The 21,359-nt window shown below is 42.3% G+C and overlaps 1 protein-coding gene across 4 annotated transcripts in view; it reads right to left on the bottom strand.

The window, feature by feature from the left end:
* The window catches only part of PLCE1 (phospholipase C epsilon 1), a 368,784-nt gene that overhangs the window by 139,124 nt on the left and 208,301 nt on the right, over window positions 1-21,359 (bottom strand). For all 4 annotated transcript variants that reach the window (XM_044935313.2, XM_044935312.2, XM_044935311.2 and 1 more), the window contains exon 4: window positions 19,415-19,731. In XM_044935313.2, coding sequence (XP_044791248.2) covers window positions 19,415-19,731 — 317 coding nt within the window. The remainder of the gene's footprint in view (window positions 1-19,414; window positions 19,732-21,359) is intronic.

Genomic DNA, 21,359 nt, shown 5'->3' with positions numbered 1-21,359 from the left:
CACAAATTTATACATGTCTCCCTATCGCCAGAAAAATACCTTCCCTGTATGGTGTTGGTCTGATGAGCATCATCCAGGCTCTCACCTTTGTGTTCTGACTTCCTTCTCAAACAAGTATTTCTGCCCCATCACCTACATCTTCTCACCACTGCACCCTGGTTTTCCATCCCCGCAGGTTATTGTACCAGTGGTCTCCAAGTGACCCAGGACCTCCTACCCAAATCTAAGGCAAAAACTTTTATCCCTCATAGAATCTCCCAGTTGGGAAAAAAAAAAAAAAAAAAAAGGCAATTGGATGATCTCAAACTTTTTGGCAAACTTCTTCTCTAAAAGACCAGATTATAAATACTTTAGACTTTGTGAGCCATTCAATCTTTGTTGCAACTGGCTTTGCAGCGAGAAAGCAACCGTAGACAATATGCAAACCAGTAAGCCTGGCCGTGTTCTGGTGCAATTTTTTGTATGGACATGGATATTTGAACTTCATATCATTGTCAACCATCACAAAATATTACTATTTTTTTTATTTTTAAAAATCATTTAAAAATTATTTATATTTCACAGGCAATACAAAAACAAGTGGTGGCATAGATTTGGCCCACAGGCCATAGCTTGATCTTGGACAACCTCCCAATCCAAACCATGAGTTTCTTCCCAGTTTTGCAGAGAGCCAGCCAGGCCCTTTGTGAAATTTCTCCAGTTGTAGAAAGCTCACCACCTCCAAAGGCAGTCTGTTCCAAGGCCAAGATAAAATGATGGGCCCTGGTTTTGCCTGATCCTAACCCTAAAGTCACTAAGAATAACTCAGTTTCATTTTCATGGTAACCTTTCAAATACTGAAATGCACCTATCTTGCCCACATCAGAAGTCTCCCATTTTGTCAAAACAGTCCAAGTTTCTTCAGCTGTTGCTCATTGCCATTCATTTAACCTATCTTGGGACTGTTCAGCCCTAACTGACCTGCAGCCCTCATCCTGGTGGGAGGAGAGGAGGAAGGCTAGAACATACATCAACTATCATGCAATTTAAATATTTCACATGGGCACTTTTTGTTCCTTACTATTTTTTGTCCTTGGTTGTTTCAAGAGCAGTGTGCTTGGTGAAACTAGAGAAAGACCAAGTAAATAAAGTTGGAGGTGAGATACGTTTGGAAAATGCTGATGAACTAACTATGTGTCTTTACTGATGGACTTCTCAGGTCTTCAATACATTAATGTGCATTGGGAATATCAATACACAAGGGAGAAGCTGCAAAGATGTTTCTGGAAGGTACTGAACCATGAATCTTTTATCTTACTTTCTCCTCCAGAGCAGGCTGAAAAACCAGGATTCTGCAGCACAATTTTTAGGAAAAGCTATTCTCTGAATGTCTATCAAAATGCTAGGCTTGCAGTGGGAGTGAAAGGCAGCAATGATGAGGGAAAAAGCTCTGGACGTGGACACAGAAGGACAGACTGAGACCCAGAACCAAAATCAGAGTGGCCCTGTAAGGATGGAATGAGATAACTCATGTGATGAGCTCTGTGTTAGTATAAAATACAGTATAAATGTGTCACTATATGATTTGGGGTTTTAAGTATACCTTAGAATTTCCCCCCCCAAGATTGGCTGTTGGTTTCTCCAGTTAAAGATTAACAACAACAACAAATCTTATCTTAAAAAACAATAGGAAGCTTTTAAGACAGTATTAGATAGAACTATAAATGTGTGTGTTGGTTGGTTGTGTCTGACTCTTTGTGACCCCATGGTCTGTAGCCCACCAGGCTCCTCTGTCCATGGAATTCTCCAGGCAAGAATACTGGAGTGGGTTGCCATTCTCTTCTCCAGAAGATCTTCCCAAACCAGGGACTGAACCCGGGTCTCCTGTGTTGCAGGCAGATTCTTTATCATCTGAACCACTAGGAAAGCCCAGAACTATAAAAAATTTTATAGTTTTTTTAATCTTTTATAAGAAGATTTTTAAAAAATAAACAATTTTATTTATTTGGTGGCACTGGGTCTGAGTTGCAGCATGTAGGATCCAGTGCCCTGACCAGGGATCAAATCTGGGCTCCATACGTTGGAAACTTGGAATCTTAACCACTGGACTACCAGAGAAGTTCCATAAACATACAGATTTTTACTTCCTCCACTTCCAGGGAGTAGATGTTACATTTATATATTCAACTGATCCAAATAAAGAACTGCCACAAACATATGGTGATTTTACTTTTCATTGAAGAGAACAGCATTTTACAAATTACAGAATGACTCATAACAAAAAGATAAGGCAACTTTAATATGAATTGAACTAAACATTAAAAAAACTAAGATTATGGCATCCAGTCCCATCACAGCATGGCAAATAGATGGGGAAACAATGGAAACACTGAGAGCCTTATTTTGGGGGGCTCCAAAATCACTGCAGATGGTGACTGCAGCCGTGAAATTAAAAGATGCTTTCTCTTGAAAGAAAAGCTATGACAAACCTAGTCGGCATATTAAAAAGCAGAGATATAAGTTTGCCGACAAAAAGTCTGTATAATCAAAACTATGGTTTTTTCAGTAGTCATGTGTGGATGTGAGAGTTGGACCATAAAGAAAGCTGAGTGCCAAAGAATGGATGCTTCTGAACTGTGGTGTTGGAGAAAACTCTTGAGAGTCCCTTGGACTGCAAGGAGATGAAACTAGTCAACCCTAAAGGAAACCAACCCTGAATATTCATTGGAAGGACTGATGCTGAAGCTAAAGCTCCAATACTTTGGCCACCTGATGCGAAGAACTGACTTATTAGAAAAGACCCTGATGCTGGGAAAGACTGAAGGCAGGAGGAGAAGGGGACGACAGAGGATGAGATGGTTGCATGGCATCACTGACTCAATGGACATGAGTTTGAGCAAGCTCTGGGAGTTGGTGATGGACAGGGAAGCCTGGCGTGCTGCAGTCCATGGGGTCTCAAAGAGTTGAACATTATTGAGCGACTGAGCTGAACTGAACTGAAGTTCATATTAAATCCTTGCATCATGGTAGCTGTAGGTACCTAGGGACAGGGCAGGAGGGAAAGAGAATAGAAGAAATGGATGCAGTAGTTGGAAAGGCCAGCAACCTTCTTGGCTGCATTTTTTTATCCAGGGCTTGTCCTTCATGTTTTCTACCCTAATGATTTCTATACAATTTTAGTGTCTATACAGCTTTTAAAGCAGGAGGTGTAATGATAAAGGAATGAAACTTGTATTTGTGTGAGGCTTATGAAATCTGAATCATGAGATTAGAGTCTCACCATGTAAATTCATGTGGCTCAGACCCACGTGCCAGAGCAGGAGGGACCAAGACCTCACCTTCCACAGCATCTGCCCTGCTTTGACCTGGAGTTGAAACCTCACTTCCTTCCCTGCTCTGTCTCCAGCTCTCAAAGGATCTGTAGCCAGGCAGCTTAGAGGGGCTAAGGCATTAAGTCAAAACCCACCGTCTCCTTTATATGACAGACCCACCTACTTTTCCTATGTGGCAGAGTTTCTTAAAGCATGTTTTATAATAGGTACCAGGCCTACAGCTATGCAATACTCAAGTATGTTTATGAAATATTGCCTTCTAAGAGAGTTCCAATGTACATGAGCACAATAAATGACCTGAGAAGTCCTGCAATGAGAAAAGAAAAAGTTATCATTTGCCCAGCCTGCGGCATATGCATATGTCACATGAATGCATACTGACTTCCTATACAACTCACTTTAGGAGATGCTGCTCTAGTCTGACTTGGTTACCCCTCAAATCCTTCAAACAAACCAGCATTTTCTGGCCTCATTTTTTTTTTTTTAATAATTTATTTGTTTATTTTTGGCTGTCTGGGTCTCTGTTGCTGTGTGGGCTTTTCTCTAGTTGCGGTAAGCAGGGGCTACTCTTTGTTAGAGTGTGTGGGCTTCTTATTGTGGTGCCCTTTCTTGTTGGGGAGCACAGGCTCTAGGGTGTGCCAGCTTAGTAATGGGAGCAGCTCAGTTGTTGTGGCACATGAGCTCAGCAGTTGCAGCACATGGGCTCCTAGGCTCCAGGGCACAGGCTCAATAGTTGTGGTGTGCGGGCTTAGTTGCTCTGTAGCATGTGGGATCTTCCCAGACCAGGGACTGAACCCGTGTCTCCTGCACTGGCAGGCAGATTCTTTACCACTGAGCCACCAGGGAAGCCCTGCCCTCATTTCTCTATTCATGGTATTTCCTGAGGCAAGTATTTATTGTGTAATTAGATGCATAGTGCTACATGTATAGCAATAAAACAGAGTCTGGGCTCTGGGGTCATGAAAGCCTGAATTTCATCTTAGTTTAGTCACTTTCTAGCTGTGTAATACTGGACAAATTATGTAGCCTTTCTGAATCTGTTTTCTTATTTGTAATATAGAGCAGTGATCCCATCTTTCAGAGTTGTGTGAACTTAAAGTGATTAGGTACGTAAAGTGTTTGGCATGGTGCCCAGTGCAAGGCACAGAATTAACAGTGGTTACATTATTAATTTCTCTGTCATCATCATTATTTAAATAAATGGAATAACAATTAGATATCCTCAAACAGCTATGTATCAAATTAACCAAATTTTTTCTTTCCTTTTTAGAGGATAATTTGACATGCATATCAAGCATGTTTACTGGTTTTAAGAAATCATTTCACAGAGTATCTCAAGCTACACCCAGAGACAAAATGAGGAACATGTCAGATGACTGCATTATGGAAATTTACATCTATCTTAAAAACACTACATAAAGAGGGGATACGTGGTTTAGGGCAACCTGATGAGCAGTCTAATGATGTGCCAAAAGGCTTCCTATTAATTCTTATTTGGTTTGACATGTTTACCAACAATTTGCATTTAAAAACATGAGACATGTGTATCAAGCCTAAATATAAAATATATATATATGGGGAGTGGAAGCTAATACATAACTAATCAATATTCAAAAAAATTTTGATAGGTTTTAATGTGCCAAAAGAGAACACTTAGTAGACTTAAACATCAAATACTACCTCCACATAAGAAAACAATAAACAGGGACTTCCTGGAGATTCCATGGCTAAGACTCCATGCTCCCAATCCAGGGGGCCCAAGTTGGATCCCCGGTCAGGGAACTAGATCCTGCAAGCCAAAACTAAAGATCCCACATGCTACAACTAAGACCCAGCACAGCTACATAAATAAATATTTTCAAAAAAGGAAACAACAAACAAGACAACCTATGCAGAGAGAAAATTTGAGCATGGTCTCTTTGTATGCTACAAGTCTAGGGGTTTTAGCTGATCATCAGTGGGCTAATAATTAGATGGAAAAAGCGAAGAGCAGGAGAATGACCCAGTTGCAAGAAAGAAGAGTCTCACTATTCAAAACAGATTAGGGAGCCTCATTTCTTAAGAGGGATGTTGAAAAATAATACAAGTTTGGATAGTGTGAGGAATGCCCAATCTCGAGAGAACCAAACCAAAGGAAGACAATTTCTAATAGCCCACTGGGAAGAACAGGTAGAATTTATGAGGAGGCAGATTTCAGTTTAAGGAAAAATTTTAAAACAAATTGAGTTCCATCAACATAACAGGTTCATTAAAATGGAATGAACTCAGAAAGTTTTTAGCAAAAGCTGGGTAAGACTATGCAAGGGAGAGATTCCGACAGTTGGTGGAGATAGGAGAACATACCATAATCTCTGAAACTTTATCAGTGATAAAGTTTATAATTGTGTCTGCTAAAAGCCTTCCCAACCTCTGAGGCTCTGAAGCCCTTCACCAGGCTCAAGAGAGATGTGCCTGTGTGACTCCCTTTTACTCTCATAGTCCTGAGTCTCTCACATGGCAGGAATCCCCCTAGTTACTATTTATTGAGTACCTAGCCTGTTCTGGGAGATCTTATACATATTAGCTTGCTTAAATGTCCCGATAATCATGTGAATTTGATAAAATTAACCCATTTCACAGGTGGGAAATATGAAGCTGATTATCTAGTAATGTGATCACTTACTTGTCTAGAGTCCCATAGTGAGTAAGGGCAGAACCTGGACTCAAAACCAGACTTTGAAACAGAATCATACTCTTGCCACTATCTATGGCACCTCTCCAACCACTCTCTCCTGTGACAGGTGATGCTTTGCACTGCCTTTTTCTAAATATGTGTATTTACTTAATATGTTATATCTTATGTGTCTAGAACTTGACTGTAAATTCCTTGAACAAAGGGACATGTCTTGCTTATTATGTCCAACAGCATCTATTTCAAGAAACAAGTGCTAATACCAATTAGCATTATTCATTTATTAACTATACATGAAAGCTATAAAGAAAGCTGAGCACAGAAGAACTGATGCTTTTGAACTGTGGTGTTGGAGAAAACTCCTGAGACTCCCTTGGACTGCAAGGAGATCCAACCAGTCAATCCTAAAGGAAATCAGTCCTGAATATTCATTGGAAAGACTGATGCTGAAGCTGAAACTCCAATACTTTGGCCTCCTGATGCAAAGAACTGACTCACTGGAAAAGACCCTGACACTGGGAAAGATTGAAGGCGGGAGGAGAAGGGAATGACAGGGGATGAGACGGTTGGATGGCATCACTGACTCGATGGACATGAGTTTGAGCAAGCTCAGGGAGTTGGTGATGGACAGGGAAGCCTGGTGTGCTACAGCCCATGGGGTCGCAAAGAGTCAGACATGACTGAGCGACTAAACTGAACTGATTTATTAAATATTTATTAAGCATCTAGTACTTAAACTCAACATTCAGAAAACTAAGATCATGGCATCTGGTCCTATCACTTCATGGCAAATAGATGGGGAAACAATGGAAACAGTGACAGACTCTGTTTTTGGGGGCTCCAAAATCACTGCAGATGGTGACTGCAGCCATGAAATTAAAAGATGCTTGCTCCTTGGAAGAAAAGCTATGATCAATCTGCTGCTGCTGCTGCTAAGTCACGTCAGTCGTGTCCAACTCTGTGTGACCCCATAGACGGTAGCCCACCAGGCTCCCCCGTCCCTGGGATTCTCCAGGCAAGAACACTGGAGTGGGTTGCCATTTCCTTCTCCAATGCATGAAAATGAAAAGTGAAAGTGAAGTTGCTCAGTCATGTCCGACTAGACAGCATATTAAAAAGCAGAGACATTATCAACAAAAGTCTGCATAGTCAAAGCTATGGTTTTTCCGGTAGTCATGTGTGGATGTGAGAGTTGGACTATAAAGAAAGTTGAGTTCTGAAGAATTGATGCTTTTGAGCTGTGGTGTTGGGGAAGACTCTTGAGAGTCCCTTGAACTGCAAGGAGATGCAACCAGTCCATTCTAAAGGAAATCTGTCCTGAATATTCATTGGAAGGACTGATGCTGAAGCTAAAACTCCAAAATTTTGGCCACCTGATGTGAAGAACCGACTCATTGGAAAAGACCCTGATGCTGGGAAAGATTGAAGGTAGGAGGAGAAGGGGACGACAGAGGATGAGGTGGTTGGATGGCGTCACCAACACGATGGACATGAGTTTGAGTAGGCTCCGGGAGTTGGTGATGGACACGGAAGCCTGGCATGCTGCAGTCCATGGGGTCGCAAAGAGTCGGACAGGACTGAGCAACTGAACTGAACTGAACTTAAACGGCTCTTGGCGAAGAACCAGACCTATAGCAATGAACAGGGTAAGCAGGTTTCTGACGAAAAAGTAAACATGGGCTTCCCTGACTTTCAAACTGAGACATGATCAAGAAAAAGCAGACACCAGCAGTGGGGGAGACAGTCTTCGGCAGAGGGAACAACAAGTACAAAGGCTGCGTGGGAAAAACAAGTTCAGTGTCTTCAGGAACAGAATGAAGTCCAGTGTGGTTGGAACAAAGCCAGGTATAAAGATGGTTGGAGAAGCTGATGGGGCAAAATCATGCAGGGTCTTGCCATTTTGGATTTCATTCCAAATGCAAAGGGAAGACCTAGTGGAATTTTTAGGAAGTGGCTCAATAGTAAAGAATCTGCCTGCAATGTAGGAGAGACAGGTTCAATCCCTGGGTCGGGAAGATCCCCTGAAGAAGGAAATAGCAACCCACTCCAGAATTCTTGCCCAGGAAATCCCATGGACAGAGGAGCCTGGTGGGCTATAGTCCATGAGGCTGCAAAGAATTGGACATGACTTAGCAATTAAACAACAGCAGTGATCTGATGCACTATATATTTATAAAAGATCACGCTGACCACTGGGTGGTGAAAAGGATTATAGGTTATGCAAGCATCAAAGTAGTACTGGAGGTGAGTGCAATGGTGACTGGCTCCGAGGTGGTGGCGGGGGGAATGCTAAAATGAAAAAGGGGAACGTGTTAGTCGTTCAGCTGTGTCCGACTCTTTGTGACTCCGTGGACTGTGACCCACCAGCCTCCTCTGTCCATGGACTCTCCAGATAAGAATATTGGCGTGGGTAGCCATTCCCTTCTCCAGGCGATCTTCCCAACCAAGGGATCGAACCCACGTCTCCCACACTGCAGGAAGATTCTTTACCATTTGAGCCACCAGGGAAGCTCCTAGGGGAAACGCTAAGGAGTGGTCCAATTCCAGGTGTATTTGTAAGTAGAGCAAATGCGCCTTGCTGATGGTTTGGATGTTGGCAGTCTGGGTAGAGAGAGTAAATCAAGAGTGACTCCTAGCTTGTCAGATTGAGCATCCAGGTAGATGCTGAAATGAGAGGAAGGAGATAAATGGGGAAAATACTATGTGGTATGTGAATAGGGTAGAGAGAAGGCAGGAGTTCTATTTTGGTCATATTTGAGATGCCTTTTAGACATTAGAATGTAAGCTCTGTGCACGGAGGGGCTCTGTCTTGGTTCTTTGCTATATCCCCAGCACACAAAACAGTGCCTAGAATATAAGATGTACCTTCGTAAAAATCTGTTGAATGATAAAAGGCGGGGCATCAAGAAGGCAACCAGATTTATGAATGTTTAAATCTCTTTGGTGAATGTAGATTCTTGGCAAAGCATAAATTTTCCGCCTTGGCTCCTACATGTGCAGTAAAGACCTCTGAGAGAGTGGTTTTTCAGAGAGTTGAATTAAACATCCTAACAGGGTCAGTTAAGGCAGTCCTGGAGGGAGACTCAAAATCCCGGTCTCTTTCCCACAGTGCTCAGTGTCATTCAGTGACATGCCTGAAGGCAAAGAATATGGGGTCTTGAGAAACTGCTGGAGTGTTTCTCTGAGCCATGTTAACTGTTTCCAGTTAAAAATAAATACGTCTTGTGTATGTCAAAATCATATTTGTCTGTTTGCTAATTTCCACTGGACGCATTCTTATTTTTATCAGTCCAGGGACTGAAGTAGTAACTTGATGCTTACTTTCAACAGAATAAAACAGGCCTCCAATGAATCTATGGCTTTGGCAGTTCTCTTTCTAGAATGGCTAAATACTAAAGGCATGATATGAGCCTTAAGCAGGGTAAATAAGAATAAAAATATCCTGTCATAGTAATAAAATAGTTTGAATATTGAAGATTTCAAAACCAAGTCCTCTAGGACCAAACAATTAAAAATACAGAAAGAAAGAAGGAAGGAAAGAGCAAATAAGCAAGCCATCACACTTAATATTTATTGTTCATTTATCTATTTAGACAATTTTCAACTATTACACTATCTCCAAAGACTGGAATCATTTCCCCCCCTATTTGTTTTGGGCTACAGCTTTATTCTTCTCTTTGAAAAACCTGTGCTCCTGAAGGTCTGGAGTCGTGATTCTCGACCATTGGTGGCATCAGTAATATATAGTGGAGCTTTTTAAAAATACAGAGCCCAAGGCCCACCATGGATTCATACAGCCAAAATCTCCTGTGGACTAGCCCCAGGCATGTGTGTATTTAAAAAATATTCAGATGTCCATTGCTTTCATTCTGCTAATCAGCAAAAGCCACCGTTAAAGGAAATCACGTTCGATGTTTAAAGCATGAACTCAGGTGTGGAGGGGCTGATTCACAAGATACTGAGCAGGTCCTCTCCAAAGCCTTCTCCTGCTGCCCCAAATCAGAGCACAACTAGAGAACAGCCCCCCCCCAAAATCCACAAAATAACTGTACACCCAGCCTTTCAAGGAGTACAGGTGCAACTAAAGATTTTGAATTTCAAAAGCCGTCCCTGTTGGGAGTATAAATTTCATGCAAAATTGAAATACAGAAAAAGAGGAGGAAAAAGATTTGCAGGTGTGGTGTGGTCAAGGAAGGAGGATAAAGAAACAAAGGAAAAAAAAAATTTTTTTTTGGCTGCACTGCGCAGCATGTGGGATCAAACCTGCACCCCCTGCACTGGGAGCCTGGAGTCTTAACTACTGGATAAGGCAAGTCCCTCAAGTAAAATTTTTATTTTATTCTCTTTTTGGCAGCCTACATTCTCAAGTACCCAGTACCTAAGGAGATTTCAAAGCCAAAAAGGAAACTTTAAAAGCCAAAGACCTTAAATCCTATTTCTGACTGGTCCTGGGAAGCGACAGTTTATTCTATTACTCTTCTAGGACAATGTTCTCAGACGTTTTGCGATGCCATTGTCCTACCCATTTCCAGCTCCACAGCCTGCCAATTCAAAGGAGATGCCACATTTTCAATATCATGGAGCCAACAAGGAGGTCAACAGTGCTATACATGTTGAAATAATAAAGAATATTTGAATACTGTTGCGAAGCAAATGGTTTAATTCAGAATAAAAGACCAAGGTGAGGAAAAAGGGCTCTATGGCTTCTGATTCAATGGCACCAGGTTAATGAATCAAGAATATTGGCTTCAGAAGTCAGACCACCTGAGTTCAAATACTAACTCTGAAACCATGGGTCATTTACTTTGCCTCTCTGTGCTTCCATTTTATCTGTTAAGTGAGGGGATAATAATAATAAGTGGGATCTATTATCATTAGTTATTGTGACAATGCAGCTATTTTAGTTTTGTTTGTAACTGACATTGAACCCAGGACTGTGTCTTGGGTCCACACTAAGTGCTTTACCCATGTCATCTCTCTGACTTATATCAACCATGTGAAGTAGGTACTATTAATATCCCCATTTGAAAGATGAGGGATTAGGTACTTGGCTTGAGGTTCCACAGTAGGAAATGATGGACTAAAACCCAGGCACTGTAGATAGGGAAACCTAGGATACTTTGGAAGACCACCGTAAGCTAATGATTCCTCAAGAAAGCTATCAAAACTCCCTCAAGCGGGCTTGCTTCTACAAAGGCATAAATAAATGCACGAGATATACTCCAGGCCATTAGGTGAAAGAAAAATGTCACCACCCGTGCCTATTGGTTTGAGTAAGTGCTATGATAATCCTAGTTTGACCTCATAGGTCAGAGTCTCTCCTGCCGGATATAGGGAGGAGCCAGAGATCTAAGCCTGATATCTACTTAAAGAAGGTGTCTTTCCTCCCACTCCCTGACTTTCCTTTGGTTATAAAATGGCAGCCTATTTAATCCTTGGGACAGAGCCCCCATGGCTTCCTGCTTGCATCTCTCACAAGTGTCCTATATTCATAAATCAGTTGGACATGATCGAAGCGACTTAGCACTCACGTATTTCTTTAGTCCAGAAACTTCTGAACTAAAATTTCTGTTCCCTGGGGAATGTGGCATGAAATTTCCAGGGAAATGAATACCATTTCTGCTCTCAGAGGTATGCCTCTAGGGAGAAGTGCTTTCCCAAGGAAAACTCTAGTTTTCCAAAGAGAGCTGAAATTTCCCTTACCCTGAGAGAGCTTTATTACGTACCTCATGAGTATTCCAATATGAGGGAAAATAGTTTGTACAGCAGTCCTGAGCAGAGGATTTGTTTGGCTTTCTGCATGAAAGAGTATGAGTGTGGGGGACAGGAAGCTTTGATAGGAAACTTTCCTAACAAGGTTGAATGTACAAATTCAAAACCAATATTTTTTTCTAAAATATTTCAAGTGAAGGAACACATTTGGTCATTGTTGTTGGTTTAGTCATTAAGACGTATTCAACTCTTTGCAACCCTGTGGACTGTACCTCTCCAGGCCCTCTGTCCGTGGAATTACCCAAGCAAGAATACTGGAGTGGTTTCCATTTCCTCCTCCAGTGGACCTTCCTGACCTGAGCCAGGGATCGAATCCTGGTCTCATGCATTACAGGTGGCCTTGTGCGTTGCAGGCAAATTCTTTACCAACTGAACCACAGGGAAGTTCCCATTGGTCATGATGATATGTTATGCTTTTTTTTACTATGTTAAAATGGTCTTTCCTGGGCTATGAACAGAGAGACTTAAATGCTGGAATTTGTCAAAGTGATCATGATCCCTTAAAGATTATATTCTTTGCAGCTGAAGATGGAAAAGCTCTATACAGTCAGCAAAAACAAGACCAGGAGCTGACTGTGGCTCAGATCATGAACTCCTTATTGCCAAACTCAGACTTAAATTCAAGAAAGTAGGGAAAACCACTAGGCCATTCAGGTATGACCTAAATCAAATCCCTTAAAATTATACAGTGGAAGTGAGAAATAGATTCAAGGGATTATATCTGATAGAGTCCCTGAAGAACTATGAATGGACGTTCCTAACATCGTACAAGAGGGGGTGATCAAAACCATCCCCAAGAAAAAAAATGCAAAGAGGCAAAATGGTTGTCTGAGGAGGCCTTACAAATAGCTGAGAAATGGGGAGAAGTGGAAGACAAAGGATAAAAGGAAAGATATACCCATTTGAATGCAGAGTTCCAAAGAATAGCAAGGAGAGATAAGAAAGCCTTCCTCAGTGATCAATGCAAACAAATAGAGGAAAACAATGGAATGGGAAAGACTAGAGATCCCTTTAAGAAAATTAGATACCAAGGGAACATTTCATGCAAAGATGGGCTCAATAAAGGACAGAAATGGTATGGACCTAACAGAAACACAAGATATTGAGACGAGGTGGCAAGAATACATAGAAGAACTATACAAAAAAGATCTTCATGACCCAGATAACCACAATGGTGTGATCACTCACCTAGAGCCAGACTTCCTGGAGTGCAAAGTCAAGTGGGCCTTAGGAAGCATCACTACAAACAAAGCAAGTGGAGGTGATGGAATTCCAGCTGAGTTACTTCAAATCCTTAAAGATGATGCTGTGAAAGTGCTGCACTCAATACGCCAACTAATTTGGAAAACTCAGCAGTGGGCGCAGAACTGGAAAAGTCAGTTTTCTTTCCAGTCCCAAAGAAAGGCAATGCCAAAGAATATTCAAACTACCGCACAACTGCACTCATCTCACATACTAGAAAAGTAATGCTCAAAATACTCCAAGTGAGGCTCCAACAGTATGTGAACTGAGAATTCCAGATGTTCAAGTTGGATTTAGAAAAGGCAGAGGAACCAGAGATCAAAATGCCAACATCTGTTGGATCCTAGAAAAAGCAAGAGAATTCCAGAAAAACATCTACTTCTACTTCATTGACTACACTAAAGCCTTTGACTATGTGAATCACAACAAACTGTAGAAAATTCTTAGAGATAGGAATAACAGACCACCTTACCTGCCTCCTGAGAAACCTGTATGCAGGTCAAGAAGCAACAGTTAGAACCAGACATGGAACAACAGACTGGTTCAAAATTGGGAAAGGAGTACATCAAGGCTGTATATTGTCACCCTGCTTATTTAACTTATATGTAGAGTACATCATATGAAATGCTGGGCTGGATGAAACACAAGCTGGAATCAAGGTTGCTGGGAGAAATTTCAATAACCTCAGATATGCATATAACGCAACCCTTATGGCAGAAAGCAAAGAGGAACTAAAGACCCTCTTGAAGGTGAAAGAGGAAAGTGTAAAAGCTGGCTTAAAACTCAACATTCAAAAACTAAGATCATGGCATCTGGTCCCATCAGTTCATGGCAAATAAATGGGGAAACAGTGGAAACAGTGAGAGACTTTATTTTCTTGGGCTCCAAAATCACTGCAGATGGTGAACACATCCATGAAATTAAAAGACACTTGTTCCTTGGAAGAAAAGCTATGACCAACCTAGAGAACATATTAAAAAGCAGACTCATTACTTTCCTGACAAAAGTCCATATAGTCAAAGCTACAGTTTTTCTTGTAGTCAGGTATGGATGTGAGAGTTGGACCACAAAGAAGGCTGAACATTGAAGAACTGATGCCTTTAAACTGTAGTGTTGGAGAAGACTCTTGAGAGTCCCTTGAACTGCAAGGAGATCAAACCAGTCAATCCTAAAGGAAACCAACCCTGACTTTCATTGGAAGGTCTGATGCTGAAGCTGAAACTCCAATCCTTTGGCCACATGATGGAAAGAGCCGACTGATTGGAAACGATCCTGATGCTGGGAGAGATTGAAGGCAGGAGGTGAAGGAGACAACAGAGGACAAGAGGATGTATGGCATCACTGACTCAATAGACATGAGTTTGAGCAAACTCCGGGAGATGGTGAATGACAGGGAAGCATGGCGTGCTGCAGTCCATGGGGTTGCAAAGAGTCAGACATGACTGAGCAACAGAACAGCAAGGAGATTCTGGCTGAAAGGACTCAAGCCCAGACAGTCTTTCTCTGGTCAGATGGTTTATTTATTCTTATGATCTTTCCTACAGAGTTAAGCTGCACCTTGGCACTCTTTATAGAGGGGGTCCCCTTTACACTGTTGAAGTGACATCTGGTGAAACTCACCAGATGGAAGGGACAGGCAGCACCTGAGTGTCACTCTGGGCTGCCTACATTTGTGTATCTAGAGAAGCAGGTTGATGGTGGCTCAGGTTGACCAAACATGGGAGGGTGCAGGAAGGTCACCTAGGGTAAAGAGCCAGGGAGAATCTCTCCTGAGCCTCCTGGGGTCTCAGTCTAATTGAGGGCTCAGTCTTGGGCTCGCCACCTGCCCTTGGATCAGCTGGTTGAAGAGAGGAGCTCTGAGAATGGTCTTGCTAAGACCTACTCATAAAGAAAAACTGCGCTCTCAGGGCATAGGATGATGAATTCTGACCCCAAAGGCCATCAGTGGGTGGACAACCAGACAAAAGCAGGCCATACTGAGGAGGCATAAGGTTTGAGAACTAGTGACTCATACACCGCTTCCCCAAACCATGTTCCATCACAGCCCTTCACAAGAAAAGGGCATGAACTCAAAGCAAGTAAGGATGCTCATCCATCTGCAGTTGCCTTTCATCTCTTCTCAAAGGCACATGATAAAGTATGTGATCTCTTTGGGAAAATTATCTACCAAAAAATGCCTCTCTGTCTCCTTTTCGAAGAGATAAATGGCTCTGGAATTCAAAGAGAAACTAAAAACAGTAAGATCAAAAAGAATGTGGATTAGAAGTAGAGGTGGGAGAAAGGAAGAGTAGGGAAAAGAAAAATATGATTTGAGATTGTCAGAGCAAGAGACATTGGGGGTGGCCAGGAAGTGAGCCTGCTGAGCCTGAGAGGAAGAAGAGAGAACACTGGCTTCTTGGAGCTTCAGAACAAGAATATGACTACAGAGAGGTGTCTGGGTCAAAAGGGTCCAGCAAGCCCTGCCTTCCAAACCAAGGGGAGCAGGATTGAGCCCACCCCTAGGACCTCCTGGTGTCTCAGATGATAAAGAATCTGCCTGCAATGCAGGAGACCTGGGTTTGATCCCTGAGTCGGGAAGATCCTCTGGAGAAGGAAACGGCAACCCACTCCAACATTCTTGCCTGGAAAACCCCATGGATGGAGGAGGCTGGTGGGCTCCAGTCCATGGGGTCGCAAAAAGTTGGACATGACTGAGAGACTAACACTTTTTACTTCTCATTAGGACCTCCTTGACCACCACTGGCTTGGAGGCTGGCTTCTTGTGCCTGCTTCTGCTTACTTACAAGGATAAAGAAAAGTCACTGGCAAGTACCAGTCTTGACATCAGGCAGGAGAAGGGGAAACGGGGAGAAATTTTGCTTCCAAGCCACAGTCTAAATTGATTTTAAATGATTTATCTCCTGGCCTTCCTTAACGTAAGCCAAACCCCTTTCAGTTATTTCATGACTGTACTTGGAGTTGCATTTTCACCATACTTTCCTAAGAATTACAGTTATGCAACACTGCCTGACAGGCATCAGGGATAGTCTTCCCTTTCCTCAACATTAAAGTCCTTACGTAAAGAGTTGTTAGGATTTGGGAAACTTTTAGCTCATGATCACATTCTCCTGACAATTAGGAGCAAGCTGCCTCAGACCATGAGGCTTTCCTGCTCATGACAAGAACTGGTCATATTGTATTCTTACCCAGAATGGCCTCCTCCCCTTTCCTGAGATGGTCCCCCTCTATCCCAACTACCCCTCAAGGCCTGGCTGCAAACACCAGTGTGAAGCAGAGTCTGATCGCCCACCTGGATACTTCAGCTCCCACCATCTGTGTCACTCACACTGCACACAATTTCTGCCTTTTTTGGTATAGATTTGTGCCCCTGCCTGACTACAGTCGAAGACTGGTAGCTTCTGGCAGCCACAGACTGTTACTCACTTTCCTTAGTGCTTTTCCACTATGGTCTCCTGCTTCTGAGAAGTGCAGAAAACACGTCAACTGAAAGACTGAATGTGGGAACAAATGCATTTGCCTTTCTCCTAAGTGACTAGCAATGAAGCTAGTATTCTCTCTCTTGTCTTTGAGATTCTCCCATGTTCAATAAAAATATATTTTACTTCCATTGAGGAAAGTGCACTTATTTTGTATATCCAATTCTGAAAGAACCAAAGCATGGGATAATAATGTTGTAAATTTTCATCCTATATTGTTGTTCAGTCGCTAAGTTGTGTCTGACTCTCTGAGATCCCATGGCCTGCAGCCCACCAGGCTTCCTTGTCCTTTACGAACTCCTGGAGTTTGCTCAAACTTTTATGCCCATTGAGTCGGTGATGCTAATTTCGTATTTAAAAGAGATGTTTGACACACCAGTTTAAAAAAGAGAAGGTTACAGGGTAGTAGGTGCTCCATAAATAAATCTTGAGTGAGTGAATGAATGAATGAATGGTAATAGGAAATTGGATAAAAATAGAAATGGTAGGAGAAGTAGAAAAAGAGTAGATGCACAAGAAGTTAAAGGAGACCTTGGGCTAATTAAACTCTAAGTCAGAAATGCTTATTTTACTACAAACTTTAACTTGGTAATTCAACAAGTAGAGAGGCAGGCAATTGGTTGAGAAGAAAACATACTTTAAAGACAGACATCTGGATGCTGACATCACTCAGCCACTGTGTGACCTTGTACAAGTGACTCAACCTCTCTGAGCTTCACTATTTTTTTAAAAAAATCTTTTAACTTTGAAGTAATTTTAGATTTACAGGAAAGTTACAAAAATACAGAGAGTTCCTGTACATAGTTCACCCAACTTCTTCCAGTGTTAGCATCTTTCATAACCATAGTCCCATTATCACAAGGAAGTTAACATTGATACATTCATATGAATTAAACTACATGCATTATTAGAATTTCCCATCAATATCCTTCTTCTAGTCCAGGATGTAATAGGACCCCAAGCTATATTTAGTTGAGCACAAAATTCCTGGTCTCCTCTAGTTTTTGACAATTACCGTTCATGACCCTGACACATTTGAAGAGTAGAATGTCCTTCAATTTGGGATTGTCTGATTTTTTTTTCTCATGTTTTGGTTCAAAGCCCAGGCTCTGAGACCTGACTCTGTGGGCTTCAATATCACTGTTGCCACCTACTACCTATGTGACCTTTTGAAAAGAATTCCATCTCCTCGTGTCTGTTTCCCCTTTGGTAAAATGGGGTTAATGACAAGAATCTGCCTCCCAAGGTTGGTTGTGAGGAGCAAATAAGTGGCACATGTTAAATAATTAGCATGACAGTGCCAGATGACTATTAGCAATTCCTATGAATCACGGATCTCCCTTTGAGGAATGATGCTCAGGGCATCTCTGGAACAAAGAACTGTTTGAGCTCAGCCTCTAACACTCTCTTCATCCACTGGGCCTCACTGTCATGATACAACCATCACCAGGGTCATGACTGACAGGCTATGGAGGCTGCAAGATGAGCTGCTATGGTTGGAAAGTGTTTAAGTAACAAAGTTGATTGATCCTCTGCCAATCAGAGATATATGAGACCTAGGATATTCTCTTAGCATTTAGGTAGTTTACTAAATGATGAGGAAACTACTGTATTTGTGGAATTCAACCAACCAACAACCACCAAACACACAGACTGAAATTCTGTGTTTTAATATTCAAGACAAGGAAATGAAGTTTAAAAGAAATAAAATATAGAACAGAAAGCTCTGGGTGTGGGGTTAGGCTATGGAGTGAAAGTATTCTTTAAGTCCAAGAGTGCAGCATCCCCTGACCCTAGCACTTCATAGAGACCTGCCTCTCTATCCTGTCCTTCATCCTTGGTCCAAGGTCACAGGGTGTCCAGCAATTGGCTCTTTTGCTCCCAGCAAGCTCTTAGACCTCTTACAATACCTCCCTTCTAGGTGTTCCCAGACTCTGGTCACACCTGTCCTTTTTAGAGGTTGCTTCTGGCAAGGTCTCAGAGGCCTTGGAGGGACTTTCTGGGGCTGAGAAATTGATGGTATACAGAGGTCAGGAATGAGGCAATTCATTGTCCTTCAAGACCATGTTCCTCCCAGCTCTTCTGACCCACGTGTATTAGTGTTTAATTTCTGCGGGGGAGAACTGACAATAGAATATGGAGTGGGCTAGAAGGACCCCATGGGCAAGGGATCATGTCATCAAACTCCAAATTAAGACACCTAGGCTTACAAGCACCAGGAGGAGATTATTTGAACATGAGCCCAGAGAGAACATTTTGGCAAGGGCATACAGAAAATGAGGGGTTCTGGTTGTCCAAAGGGTGAAAGCTTGTAGAACATGGTTACGCTAGGGGATGGAGATGGGCTCAATTAGGTTGAAGGGTGGAGTGGAGTGAAAGGGAGGATGACAGTGTGTCTATCCCATTGCCTGGAAAGGAAACAGTTATCATGGAGGCGTCAAGACAGGTAGATGAGACAGCAGTAACAAACAGACCTAAGAGGGGAAATGCCTAAAGGCCACTTATTAGCAGTGAGATAAAGACAAATATCATATGACATTGTTTATGTGTGGGATATAAAACAATGGTACAAGTGAACTTATTCACAAACAGAAGTAGAGTCACAGATGCAGAAAACAAACTTACGGTTACCAGGGGGAGAGTGGGGGAGGGGCCAATTGGGTGACTGGGATGGACATACACACTATTATATATAAAATAGATCAGTAATAAGGCCCTATTGCATAGCACAGGGGACTGACTCTACTTAATATTCTGTCATGTCCCATAAGGGAAAAGAATCTAAAAAGACATACGTATAATGAATAGCTTATTCACTTTGCTGTACAGCAAAAACTGATACAACATTATAATCAATTATATTTCAATTAAAAATTAACTAAAAATGAAAACAAGCACTTACTCGTGATTCAATCACAACACATCTGAGAGTGGCTTCTTACCTCATTAAATCTCATCACAAGATCTTCGAGGGCGTTGTGCTCTCCCTTCTGGGAGGTAAGAATGGATGCTGAGATGGATGCTTTGAGGCAGGGCAGGGACCTCTGGCGTTCTGTTGTGCCCAAGCCCCGGGTCAAGAAGAAAAGATAGTCAACTGGCAAGACCCTTCGGTAAATATTTTGCTCCTGCTCCATCAGAATGCTGGCGACTTCCTCTGGGAACTGGATGAGGGGCTTCAGATCAATCAGTTCCTTGCTGATCCCAGCTGAACTTGAAGGAAGGGCACTGGAGTTGGCCATAGAGGTGCCTGGTTGGCGTTCTGAAATAAAGCAACAGAAGCCATGGTTACACTGTGATTGGTAACCCCTACCACAGATATTTGGGCTTCACAGGTGGCACTAGAGAACGCTAAAGAACCAGGAGATGTAAGAGACACAGGTTTGATCCCTGGTATGGGAAGATCCCCTGGAGGAGACCATGGCAACCCACTCTAGTATCCTTGCCTGGAGAATTCCATGGACAGAGGAGCCTGGTTGGCTACAATCCATAGGGTCGCAAAGAGTTGGACATGACTGAAATGACCTGGCACGCATGCATGCACAGCAGATATTTACTTGAGAGCCATTGACAATCTTACAGCTTTCACCCTAGATGTACATCGACAGATGAAGGGATAAAGAAGTTGTGGTACATATATACAATGAAATAATACTCACTCATCAAAGGAACAAATTTGAGTCAGTTGAACTGAGGTGGATGAATCTAGAGCTTGTTATGCAGAGTGAAGTAGATCAGATAGAGAAAAACAAATAATGTATATTAACACATATATATGAAATCTAGAAAAACGGTACTGATGAATCTATTTGCAGGGCAAAAATAGAGACACAGATGTAGAGAACAGGCTTGTGGACACAGTGGCAGAGGGTGAGGAGAGGGTGAGACAAACTGCGAGCAGCACTAAAACATATACATTACCATACGTAAAACAGATAGCTAATGGGAGGTTGCTATGTAACACGGAAGCTCAACCCGGTGCTCTGTGACAACCTAGAGGGCTGGGTTGGGGTGGCGGGGTAGGAGGGAGGTTCAAGAGGGAGGGGATATTTGTATACTTATGGCTGATTCACGTCACTGTATGGCACAAACCAACAGAGCATTGTAAAGCAATTATCTTCTAATTAAAAATAAATTTTAAAAAATCTTAGAGGTTTATCAACCAAAGTTTCTGCTTGGTGAATGGCTCTATACTATCTCTCCTGTTATGGAGACCTTTCTGATATCTGTCTTGCCCGCCTCCCACTCTTTGGTTTCCCATTTTCAGAAGCAGAAGTGACCTAGCACACCATTCCCTAACCAGGTCACTCTGACACTCTGCAGAGGATTAGTGAAGGAGAATGTACTATTTGCTTCCTTATCCTCCAGGGCTAACCATCAGCCTGAAAAGGAATGAGGGTGGGCACAGGCAAAGCAACTGAAATGGAAGAGGGGAGGAGGCCTATACACATACAGGGATGTGCACCCTGTGTGCAAACACACCAGAGACCTAGGGACCCTCCGCACACCAGATTTCAAAACTTCACAGTCTACCCTGCCAATATCCCACCCTCAAAGATGCCAGTTCCACTGAGATTTATCTGGGGGTTTGCAGGAACAGAGAGCTTCCCTGATGGCTCAGACAGTAAAGAATCTGCCAGCCATGCAAGAAACCCGGGTTCAACACCTGGGTTGTGAAGATTTCCTGGAGAAGGAAAGGGTAACCAACTCTAGTATTCTTGCCTGGAGAATCCCATAGACAGAGAAGCCTGGAGGGTTATAGTCCATAGGGTTGCAAAGAGTTGGATACAACTGAGCAACAAACACTTTACTTTCCTTACAGGAACAGAACCACCTATACAGGTAAGGAAGAAATAGGTAATGAGATGTATCTAAATAAATAAAATAAAT

This window comes from Bubalus bubalis, chromosome 23, assembly GCF_019923935.1.
Source record: "Bubalus bubalis isolate 160015118507 breed Murrah chromosome 23, NDDB_SH_1, whole genome shotgun sequence".
Classification (NCBI taxonomy): Eukaryota; Metazoa; Chordata; class Mammalia; order Artiodactyla; family Bovidae; genus Bubalus; species Bubalus bubalis.
Note: the sequence above shows the minus strand (reverse complement) of the source record. Positions and strands in the feature narration are given on the sequence as shown.